Genomic DNA, 12,662 nt, shown 5'->3' on the forward strand with positions numbered 1-12,662 from the left:
GCCTTGCTTGGCCCAGGTTCACAACCACATAAGAACAGAGTCATCCTATTCAACTCTGTGTCTCTGCACAAATGACAGAAACAGAAAGCCCAGAACTTTCATGAAGCAAGAGATGTAGGTTAGACAGAGGTATTTTTATCAGATGAAAAGTTTAATTTACTGTCTATGTTTGACAGTCAGGTAAAACTTCACTTTTATAAGATTGTAAGTAGAAGTTAAGCATTTTTGTGATGATAATTAATTGCAACTATGTTATTTATTATACAAGAGACAAAAATAGTATTTAATTGATAAATAAAATTGATAAATAACCTATTACAACCTTTAAAAATTCCAGCTTGTGTACCATATTGAAATTCCTTGTTCTCAAAGGGATATTAACAATTTTAACATAATAAGACTGGTTCAGATTGTAAATGCTTACAGTGTTTTGCATTAATAGGTCAGTCAGAGACTGGATGCACATGATATGTCAGCCTATCATGGGTAACTAGCCATGGTGGTTACCATGGTGGTGTCATGTCATGCAAACCTAGGTGGACAACAAAGCACTGTGAAAACCCATAGCTTATAGCAGAAGTTGCTGTATCCATGATGGGTTGTCTCATCCAAATCCACGTGACCAACCCTATCTTGGATACAAGGAACTGGTAAGGAAACCAGGCAGCAAGAGCAGCAAAGACTATCAGTGCCCTTGCTCAGCTTCCCCAGGCCATCCGTGACAGTCATCAGGTGTCCAAGTATCACTTGGTAGTGATGGCTGCAGGTTCAGTCTCCTGTGTCAACTAGGACTCCTTCTGCAGTCTCCATACCATTTTTTGGGGGGTGGGCTTTTTAGAGGGGAGATCATTTTTCACAATTTCCAAAGTGATAATCAGTGACAACCCTTCAGAGTACCCAACTGGCAAATTAAAAAGACTATCACTGATTTGCCATATTTTCCCCCTTGGTGCCCAAAATGGGCACACATTTTAATATTTTTATTATTGTGTTGGTAATTGTTTATTATTGTGTTTGTTTTATTATTTGTGGAGGTACAAAATTCCAACTATTCCAAATTCATAGTAAAGTACAAGAGGCACCATCCATGCAAGTTGACAATGCAAGGCTATATATAGGTTAATTTGTTGCTTTGCTTGTTTGACTTTGGTGGCAAAAGGGAGTAGCACATATATCACCTGTCTTACAGCAAGATCCTCTATGTTTCATGTACCTTTTCTACCCTTTTCACAAGTCTAGGTGCTCAGGATATTGGAAACATATGAGTTATCAGATTTATGGGAGCATTGAGTTTTGACAGGTGTCTAAACTCACGTTTGCTTCTAAAACAAAACTCCTGTTTTAAACAGGGCATTTCTTAACCGAAACATGCATTCCATTAAAAAATAGAATGATCTTTTCACCAGCAAAGATCCCCTTACAGCATCACTACTCTCTTGACAGCTCAAAGTTTGCTAGCTATCAAAAGAGAAAATTAACAAATTTGTAGCATTGCTTTATCAGTGTTTACAGTTGATACTTTCTATACTTTGACAGGAGACAGAATCCAGAACAAAGGAAACATCGCATTAGGATGGCTAGAGTTGTGCACCCGCATACCTCTGAAAATCTGACCAAAACCAACAATTTAAAAAATCTTGGGTGCACACACACACACACACACACACACACACACACACATGCAAAGTGGTGAACCACTGATAGTTGTTCCAATGTGCCATCTGGATACTTTAAAGGGGTTGTCACTGGCTATCAATCTGGAAACTGCAGAAAAGTGATCTGCAAAAATAATGGGCAGAGGCGGAGAAAACCTGCAGCAACTGCAAAAGGGGCTGTGGTCGCAGTGGTGAGAGGCTAGACAGATCCTGCCATGGAATCTCTGGGGAGAGATGTGGAAGAACCAAGGGAGAAGGGGGGGCAACCCACAGTGAGCCCCAGGGTCTGCTGGGTGTATCATGGGTTGTTTCACAAACAACCCACATGGTACAGTAAATTCACAGGGTCGGTTGCTATGTTATGTAAACTCATCCAGGGTGTGATGCTTTGTGTTAATCAGTTCTGCTTTGTGGAAATTATTCTTCAGGGTTAGAGATTCTGGGTGGGATAAAGATTTAATCACTGTCTCTCTGAATTCAAGTGGACCTACATAACTTAAATCCCATTGGTTTCACTGAGTCTCCTTTGTTTGAATCTAACCCATTGACTGAAGCTTGTCTCAATTCATTAACTGATTTCTTTGACCAATGAAGAGGTTGTCATATGTGCAAAGGTGCTGGATGCTAAGGGAAGAACATGAGTGAATCCCTCCTGAAACAGAAATAATACTTAGCTGCTTTATTTTGGTTCCCTACATACCACCACCATGAAACTGGAACATCCATTGCTCTTTCATGCTGGCACCAGTGAGCAGCATGAAGATACTGGGCCTGGGCCTGGAATAAATCTTGGGGGAAGCAAGTGGCAGGCTTTCCTTCAGTTGATAGGGGAGAACTTGGACACTCCAAGATTTAGGTTCTCCATGCCTCTTCAACTTTTTCAAAGAATGTGAAAACACATCCCTTCCAAAATGATTTTTGGCTGGTTAAATATCAGAAAGTAGTAGCATATGTGTCCTTCGAAGGACAAGTAATACACTTACACTATATTGTCTTTTACTTGATCTTCTTACAATGAGTTCTATTACAATGAGGGAACCTCATTTACTAGATCACCACCTTAGAAAACCATGACTGGTTTGTTAACAATAACAACAACCCCAACAATTAAAGCCAGAGCAATTTTAGAGACCATCACTAGATCAACATTTAATATCGCCAAACTGTTAGCAACAAAGTATCCCGATCGATCATTAAACTGGCATTAACAGTTATTTAAATGTTCTCGAGATCTGATGGTGGCACAATGAATGAACAACTAAAGAAGCAGTGGAAAAGAGAATGGTAAAACAATTAACTGCTTGTATATTCTGCAGTAACAACATTACAATGTTTCTGACACTGCAGTGGCAAGGGAAAGAATCTCTAATTACGAGCAAAAACAAGAGGAAGAGGCAGTCCTGTTCAAGGTGATTTGAAATCTACAAAATGGTGCTTTGAAGGTTATTGAGACTATTTTGAATGGATAGCCAAGAGAATGAAGATGCCTGTAACAACATCCTAGAGAAACTGTGATTGCAGGTAATGTGGTTGTCAAGAATATCTCTATGAAAAGCAACATTTTAATATAAGACCCTAAAACAAGGGTCTAAGAGCTAAAACAAGAGGTGCAGCCATCCATTCTTTACTATTTGGGGCTGTACTTCTCATGATTTAAAAACTGGCCAAGCAGACATATAGCAAAAGCAACAGGAGTTCCTTACTACTGCACATCCAATTTGTAGTTAACTACGCAGCTGAAAACAGCAATAAGGTGATTTGTTTTAGACAGTGAAAACAAATCTAAGTCATAACAACAAATTTTGCTGTTTATTCAGGGTATTTATGGCTTTCATTCTCAATTCACACAAGTTCAAAAGCAAGAAGCCTACTCATGCATTTTAGAATTGCATTTACCACTCCCCTCTTACACACCATTAGTGCTTGCACCCAACAAACAAGCAATTAAAGCATATCACAGAATAAATGTTTGCTATGACATTTTAAAACCAAAAACACATATTGCTAAATTTCTCTCCATCTGTGCCAGTATAAACATTTTCTACATCTCCCCAGTGATTACTATGGATCAAAGATCCAAAGGGGGGGAAGGACGGAGATGGAGAAAGGGAAAGAGAAAGAGAAAGAGAGAACTCAGATTAGGAGAACTGTGATAACACAAAATTTGGAAGATTCATAGCTGTGCAGAACATCAACATTTTGACAAGCATAATTGGTGAAAGAAACATTTCATAAGAGTAGCAGCCATATTCATATCAGCAGTTCAAACACTTTGAGAAAACTGCAGTGGTGAGAAAGCATCTTGTTATTCTTGAAACTTGTGCAGGTTCAGAGCATGAAAAAGCCTAACATGTTCTCTTTGGGTGCAATCTTATGTGTGCTTAGACAGAAAAAAAAAGTGCAATGTGGTAAGTATATGGAAATTGTTCCTAATTTACATTTTTTCATTCAATGCCACTGCCAAGCAAATTCACACACATACTAAATATTGTGGCATTTGTTTCATACACAATGCTTTGTAAACACTGCCTAATTAATCCCCATTTAGCAATCCTTTGAGATATTACGTATATTTTGCACATGGGAAAATTTGCCATGGGCTACAAACTCGTCACTGGCTCATTCAGGATTAGACTTTGAAGATTTCCAATTCCAGCTCCCATGCCCCAACTGTGAGACCACACCTCTTTCTCATATGCAGCATATGCAGTTGCGGAGACATACACAGAGAAAACACAGGGCTGTGGAGGTACAGACACATGTACAGAGGAACCCTTTCTTTTCAGCAGCAGTTTTCTGAAGGTTATACAAGTAGGGCAGTGGAGCATTCACAAGGCACTTCCAACACTCTCAGCCAAAGCAGATTAGGGGATTTCAAAGAAAAAAGCCACCCACACTATTAACTAGTAAAAATAACAACAACAACAATGGCTAGCCTGGGCTTGCTTGCTTACAGGCTGACATTTAAGAAGACACTGTGCTTCAGGAGTGCTGCATTAAACACTATGTTGTTTCTAAAGGAACAAATTACAAAATCAAGCAAGAAACAAAGAAACCCATTTATGGTCCCATTATCAGGACTTTAAACAGCTGCGACATTTTGCAATTTTCCCCCTTTGTGCAACTGCAACCATTTCCAAGATCAAATGCTATAAATGGGATATTACATAACAAAACATGAGGCAACATTCAAAGATGTCTGGCGTTATTATATATGTTTTCTCTGCAATTCACAGGCTTCAAAACAATCACAGCCTGAGATTTCATGTCATGTTTGTTATCTCTTAATGGTGATTTTTCTCTCCACCCGTTTACAACTCTTTCATAAGATGTTGTTGTCTTGATTTATATTTATAGTGTAACCATAAAAAAGAACATAATACCATTAAACTTAACATCCTTAACCAGATGGTTAAACCCTTTACAAAACACACAAAACAGGTTTATCCTAGATGCAACCCCTTAATAAGCTGAAACTCTGCAAAAACATAAAAGGAGGGGCTGGAGGTAGGTGTGGAAAGGGTCTAAATGCAGTGTGCTAATACATGTAAAGAGAACCATCCCATTATGTCATTTATATTAACTATCAAAACACTACCCAACCATGCTGCAACTGGGAGCATCTTCACTGAAGCACTGGCATGGAAACAGTTCAAGTCACCCTTGGCAATGGCCCCACACCGTTTCCTCCCCACAACACCTCTCCCATTTAACCCACAAGCCCACCTGCCACCCGAGCCTGAGGAAGCAATTGTTAGCAGACAGCACGCTCACCTTGTCTCTGGCTCTTGCCCAGCTACTGGATGTCCTCCCGCTTGTGGAAGCTAATGCTGGCATACGCACTTAATTCATCACTCAAGTGGCTACTCCCACAAGGCTGATTTGGAGATTTAGGTGGCTGATGCTGCTGTGTCGGCTGCTTGACCCCTAGCAAAGAAGTGCTCTCTTGAGGGTGGGGGTGGTGATGGTGATGCTGGCGGTGATTAAAATCCTTCGCTAAGTCCAGGTCAATGTAGTTGAGCCCGTTCTCAGCGCCTCCCCCAGCCCCACCAGCTGCCTGCTCCCTCCTTATGGGGGCTCCCGGGCTGGAGGAGGCCCCCAGTTCCCCACACAGAGGCTTCAGCCAGACGTTTTCAAAGGAGGCTGAGCTGTGACGTTTCGCATCCTCTCCTGGTCCATGGGGAAGGGTTGAGGCCCCGAGGCCACTGCTGCGGGTGGAGGAAGCAAACGTCTCGGAACTGTGACGCCGGCGGCCTCCCTGCGGGTCAGCTCGGATCACTTTGGCACTCTGGGTGCTGCGGCTAGGGCTCAGGCTGACGTGTGTGAAGGCGCTGCTCATCCCCGGAGCCCCAATCATGGATGAGGAGCAGGAGTGGGGCAGGACTGCATCCAGTTCACCCGGCTGAGTCTGAGGATGTGGGGCAGGCAGCCCCATGGGCAGCGGGCTTTTCTCTGGCCTACCACGCCCCATCCTCATGTCAGCATAGCTGAGCAGAAGGGCTGGAGGAGAAGGTGAGGGGGTGTGGGCACAGACCACGTACTGTCCCCCACTGCCCAGCTGCATGCTCATATAGTCTCGAGCACCAGTGGGGCCTGCCCCACCTTGGCTTGGCTGTGTAGGTGCCAAGCTGGTAGGGCAGGCAGCCCCCCAGTCCATATTCATGTACTCCTCTGAACTGGAGCCAGCATCTCCGTGGGGCGATGGGAAGGCTGGCTGCTTAAATTCAATGTTCACATATTCTCCAGGGCTTTTGGGCTCTGGGAGCTGTTCCCGAGCACGAGGCAGGGTGCTGGCCTTTGGGCCATCCAGGGACAGACGGGTAGGTCTGGCCAGACGGCTCTTGGTCCGCACAGCTGTGTCCACAGTACAAGAAGGCGCAGGCTGCAATGGCTGTGTCTGGGTGGGAAGGGAATACCCGCCACTCTCCTGTCCCCCAAGGCCACCAAGACTATCACTACTGGTGGAGGAGGAAGAGTCTTCAGCAGCAGCATAGAGCAAACGACCGGAGCTGAAGGACAGGCGCATCTGGGAATTTCCCTCTTCGCCTGTCCTGCGTTGCATGTGTTTGAAGGAACGTGGCAGGGAGAAGTAGGAGTGGATGGGCTTGTGGTGGGACTGGCCGGGACCCTGCACTGATGGCTCTTCTGGGCCAGGAGGTCCAGAGCTGGTGAAGTAGCAATCTGGAGGGGTGCTGGTGGTAGAGCCACTGGCTGGAGACATATTGATGTAATCACTGCCACCACTTGGCAGCTTCCCCTCATTACTCTCCACTGAGAGTTTGGGATGATGACTAGCCCCATTCATCCACAGCTTGCTGTAGCCAGTGGGACCACTGTCTGGAGAGCAGCTCCCACTGGGAGACATCATCATGTAGCCATTTGAATCCACCACGGTCTGCGCGTGACGGCCTCCTCTGCCAGGGTTGATGATCTGCTGTGGGGCAGACACGCTTTTTGGGCTCATGGGCATATAATCACCACCTTTTGGAGTACTACCACCATTGGGGACAGGAGCTACTCCTGGCAGCATTGGCATGTAGCCATCATCAGTGTGTGGGGCCGAATTGGTCTGGTGGTGGCTGGCCTCCACCTGGTGCATCTCTAGACACTCCTCGGGATAAGAATGGGTTGGCACAAAGGCAGAATGTCGGTGAGAGGAGAGCCTGCTGCCACCAGAGGAATACGAAGGGAGCATCTCGGTATACTCTTCAATGGAGGCCACTGAGGACTGTGAGGGAGTCTTCTGGTGGGAAATAGTAGGGGAAGTGCCGGCTGAATGTGTCCGTTTCCTGAAGCCCTTCTCCGAATCACCTGCATCCTCATTGCCAAGCCGGGGACAGCACAGAACACCAGGGTAGCGGGCTTGCTGCTGAAGATGGCAAGTGCGGGGTGCAAAATGGCCATTAGGAGCTGTGATGCTGCAGCAGGATGAGGCAGCCTTCCCCCCCATACAAATGTAGTTGCTAAGCTCTTCATCTCCTCGAGCAGGTGGGGTGTGTCCCAGGGAATCAGGGGTGACACTACGAAAGGAGCTGCGGAAGTCACAGGGACTAGATCCATACTCATCGGAGGAGATGAAACCCCCATCGCTAGGGGAGCCAGAGACTGAAGCACTGGACCGTCGAGGGAAGAGGCAGTCTGAGGTGGAGCCGTGGCCACTGGTGCTACTGGAGGACAGGCTGACAGGGCTTGTGGCTGACGGGGAGCAGCGTGAGGAAGGCATTGGGATGGAGCGGCTATGGTTGAGAGGGGGGTGAAGCCTTGAGCTGCCGCGGTGCCTGTGTGAGTGGGCCCGGTTGGCACTTGGACTCACTGGACTTCCGTCAACTGAAGCTGGCCTGGACATGGTACCTTCTCCATCACTAGAGGCTCTGACACGGAAAGAGTTAGGCTTGCCCCCTGCCCCTCCTCCACCTCCCACACCACTACCAGCAGGAGAAGTCGCAGTTACACTCTCAGTCCGGGACCTACGGCTGAGCCCCACCTGGCTGGGCGGTGGGTTGTTGATGTGATGCCTGCTGCGGAGAGGCACAGATATGGGATTGGAGCAATTGGAAGAAGACTGGCTTTTGCTGCGAGGCCGGAATTCTTCACTCATAGCCCGCATGGCCTCCAAAATAGTCTCATGCATGTTCTGTGCTACTACTGAGTCATCTACCTGCATCCAGAACTCACCTGGTCCAGTAACTGCGGAGCGCCCCACTTCAATGAAAAAAAAGTTCTCCGAGTGGCCACAGCGCCGGATGTTGAGCAGCTGCAGCACCACAGCTGCGGCATCAGAGTTCAACTTAACGAAACTGATAGTCTTGTTGGTTAGGCACAGGCGGTAGATGCCAATCAGGTTCTTAGTCTGGCCCAGACCTTTGGGCTTCAGGATCACTTGCCACACTTCTTTAAATGCTGGGCCAGGGGCCATGTCACTGTAGCTGCCCTCTCTGGCCTCTCCTAACCCGACACTCCCACCTCCCACTGTGACATCCCCGTGGTGCTGGTGGTGCTGGTGGTGATGGCTCTTGGCCCGGTTGTGCAGCTGCAGCAGCGCCTGGTACCAACTCTCCTGCTCAGACTCACTGTCAGCAGCAATGGCAAAGTGCTCATCCTTAGTGTAGAGAGCCACCAGATGCTTATTTTTGGAGTCTGCCCTCTTGTTGATGTTGAAGCAGCTCTCCAGTGGGATAGAGCGCTTTGGGGCCCCCGACTTGTGTCTCCATTTCTTTTCGTTCTCATAGTACTCCAGCCGGGCGGGTCCCAACTCGCTGGCTGCCCTCAGCACGAAGAAGCGCTTGTGCATGCTCTTGGGTTTGCGCAAATAACCCACCTTCCTGACATCTGAGAAGAAGCCCTCACTGTTATCGGTGGGGCTCGCCATGCTGGAAGGAGAGAGGTGGCAGTGCAGCTCCTAAGGCAAGGGGCAGCTTCGGAAACAGCTGAGTGAAGAAGCAGAGGGAGAAAACAAGAACCAACCAATGCAGCAGTGCAAACTACAATTCATGCAGCAGCAACCGAGCAAAATAAACAAAACAATCCAGCAAAATAGTTCTGGCTCCCCTTTCCAAATTGGGATGGGAGGAGGCAAGCACAGCAGCCAGAGAACAGCTGTTCAGCGACCAGAGCTTTCTTCCAGCTCCAGGAGCAGAGTTTGGGTCGCCGTTTTATTCCCAAATCGCCCTCCACCGGAGAAACGTGGCTTTCCTAAATCCAGTTCCGATTAAATCGCAGGGAAGCCTCGTCCGAGCAGCAGCCGCTGGGAAAGGGGAGAAGTGCATCATTTTCTTCCGTACTTGAGTGGAAATTCCTCCGGCAACGGGAGTAGGATGGGGTTCCCCCGTCGCTTCTCTCCCAAACAGCACCCTCCCCTTCTCAAGTTACCCCACAGCAAGAAGCAGATTTCAGACGCCGATTAAATATCCTCTCGGGAAGGAGGCGCGCGGATGGAGCCGAGAGGGGCGGGGGGGGGGGAGAGATTTGTTTTGCCAAAAAAAAAAAAAAAGGAAAGAAAGTCTCAGCAAAACACAAGCAACCCCTTCCGAAAATAAGAATAAAAATAATAAGCGGGGGAAACAACCCGCTATCGCCACACAAGCCCCCTAATTATCTTCCCCATCAAGTGTGCGTGCGCGCGCGTGTCAATAAAAATATCCTTCTCGCGGAGAGCGATTGGGGGGAACCCAAACAAACACGCCAATACCCCAAATCAGAGCTGAGGAGACTGCAGCAGCAGCGGCTTCTTCTTCAGCTTGAGCAGGAGGAGGCGGCTGGCGACCCCATTCAGTCCCGCCTGGTTAGGTAGAGAAAGTGCCATTTCCACACCGACGGAGAGCAGGCGGCTGCAGGGGCGAGAGCTGGTAAAGCGAAGAAGAAAAGCTGCCCGAGTGGAGAAGCAAGAGGAGGAGGGGGCACATCCTCGCGGCGGCGGCAGCTGCTTCCACCTCCTCCTCCTCTTCTTCATTCCAGTCGGGAAAGTCTCGGAGGGCAGTCGCAGGGTCCCTTCCTCCTGCGGCAGCGGCAGCGGCAGCGGCCCCGCCGCTGCTCGGTCGTCTTCTTCCTCCTCCTCGTGCGCCCCAGTACGAAGGAGGCGAGGCGCGCCGCGCCGCTCGCGACCCAGGGAGACACACAGGCAACGCGGCCGCCGGCGGACTTGTGGCTCGAGCTGCCGCTGCCGCCGCAGTAGCTGCAGCTTCGCAGACTTTTCTGAAAAGCCCCAAACCAAAACAAGCGGCTGCGTCTATGTTTATGAGTCCAGCCCCCTCCAGCCGCCGCCGCCGCCGCCGCCGACACTCCGTCTCACTCCAAGGAGAAAAACACGTGACGGCGCCAGTGCGTGGACCATCCCCATCTCCAGCCCCAGCAGCACGGCGGGGGGGGGGGAGACTCTCCCTCAGCCTAACCTAGTGGCTCGGCATTCCAATCCTCCCGTCCCTGCCCCGCCTGCCGCGGCTTTCATTCAGTACCGCAGCGAGCGCGCTTACCTTTGGGCGCCGATCCGTTCCGAGCCTCGGGGTTCGCTACCCTATTGGACTATCCGCCTGCCCTTCAAGCCATCTAGAAAGCCAGACGGGGAGGCACCCAGGCTTGGTTGAGAAGCGCGGCGTAGTATTTCCCCCCCCTTCCTTCAAATATGAGGGAGGGAACGAGGGAGGGAAAGAGTAGACACCATTCAGTGGCATGTTATTTATAAACGAAGGGTTGTGAATCGCTCGCTCTCTGCCGGGCGGCCTCTGTGACTGAAGCAGGGGCTGGCGCTGTGCTGTTCTTCCCCTTCTCGCCCTGCAGTCCCCTCAGACTTTTTCTTATTTATTTATAGGAAAATGCCGTGCAATCCCTTCAGACTTTTTGTAAAGAAACATTTATTTATGATAGACTGTTCTCAGTTGCTTTCAGGCTTTGCATGTAAGGAGGGCATGGCTTAAGCAATGGTACCAAGAAATTTTAATACAAAAATACAGCTTTCCCCAAGCTCCACGTGTGTTGGATTACTGATCCCATCATTTCCATTGGCCATGCTGGCTTTGGATGATAGGAGATGAAGTCGTCACATTGAGAAAGCCTGCATAGAAACAAACAAGCAAGCAATATCTGTGCCAAGGCCATTCAAACAATATAGCAGCTGAAACCAAAATGTAGCCTTAAAAAGAGGTCAACATGTAATCATTAATGATTAAATATATGTCATGTTTCCTCCCCTCAACTATTCCTATTGCTCCTCTCATTCCTTCTCAACACATTTTGAAAGCTACAAACCTAAGCATGTGTGCCTGGAAGTTCCACTGAATTCAGTGGGGCTTCCAAATAAACATGCTTAGAATAGAGCTGCAGGGAAAGGGGAGATATAAACTTGAGCCTCTTTTGTGTTTGAGGCAAAGTGTTTCCCTAAGAAAGTCTTTCCTAGAGGAAAAAGGTCAAAAAGAAGGGAAGGTCGTTATTGTGATACTTCTAAAACAAATGAATGCTGTGGCAAGAAGACCCCCCCCCCACCACATACACACATTTGGGGGCACATTTACTAAAACCGGAAGAATACAGAGACTGCTGTACAGGTGCTCCGACTGCCCTTCCCACTGCCACAAGATGCACTGGTGCTTGCTGGCTTAAAGGGCTAAGAGAGGATTAGAGAAATTCACAGGAGACAGGTCTGTTAACAAGTGCTGTCTTTTGAGAATTGGAATGTTCATGCTCAGAGGCAGAATCTAACTCAATGAAAATTGTTAGGGGTGCAGAGACAAAGAGCAGGCTACTGCTCTTGCCATCTTGTCTTGCTTATTGCCTTCCAGTCAGGATTCAGTTGTCCACTGTGAAAAATAGAGTGTGGGACTAAATGGATGCTTAGTCTGATCTGGCAGAGCCCTCCCTATATGGGATGCTTAGTTTCCCCCCTGACAGAAAAAGCACACTCCAAGGATCCCTGAGTGGTAGTGAGCATTGTCAAATTTCTCCTCCTGCTACACACATGTGCATGCAATGTCCTTGATAGGCATATTGGAGATACGAGTCCTATTTGGTGCAGAAAATCTTTCTCTGGGAATAATATACCAGAACTTGCTACTGCAACTTGAGTCTCATCCAGAAACATTCCAGCTCCTATGAAACCACTATGAGGGGCAGCTTTCTCCCACTGTCGCCACAAGAATCTATTATTTTAAGCATTAATATACCCCAATTTTTATAGTTATTTTTAACAAGATTGCCATCACAATGACAGCAAGAAAAAATACAACTGCTTACAATCCACAATAATACTTCTCCTTCAGTGGGATAGGGAAATGAAGTATATGTACAGTTCCAAGCAGTAATGCAGCTGTATGATGGTGATAACTGTGTGGTAAAGATACAAGATCAAGTTCTCTAAAAATTCTATTTATCTGGAAACTACTGAAAGGATTGAGCAGTCATATGAGAGTGCAAGCAATTAGAATGTCCACTGTTTGCTCTGATCTTTTTGAGGCTTTAGAAGACTTCCCTCTGTGTGTGTGTGTGTGTGTTTGAGAGAGAGAGAGAGAGAGAGAGAGA

The 12,662-nt window shown here is 47.6% G+C and overlaps 1 protein-coding gene across 2 annotated transcripts in view; it reads right to left on the reverse strand.

Annotated features, from left to right (window-relative positions):
- IRS1 (insulin receptor substrate 1) overlaps positions 1 to 9,544 on the reverse strand; it is a 70,670-nt gene extending 61,126 nt beyond the window's left edge. For both annotated transcript variants that reach the window (XR_006414986.1, XM_044432931.1), the window contains exon 1: positions 5,430 to 9,544. Coding sequence is in view for 1 of the 2 variants with exons in the window: in XM_044432931.1 (XP_044288866.1) it covers positions 5,452 to 9,024 (3,573 nt within the window). In the remaining variant the exon portion in view is untranslated. The remainder of the gene's footprint in view (positions 1 to 5,429) is intronic.
- Positions 9,545 to 12,662: the final 3,118 nt, after the last annotated feature.

The sequence above is a fragment of the Varanus komodoensis genome, unplaced genomic scaffold, assembly GCF_004798865.1.
Source record: "Varanus komodoensis strain SLA01 unplaced genomic scaffold, ASM479886v1 scaffold25, whole genome shotgun sequence".
In the NCBI taxonomy this organism is placed as follows: domain Eukaryota; kingdom Metazoa; phylum Chordata; class Lepidosauria; order Squamata; family Varanidae; genus Varanus; species Varanus komodoensis.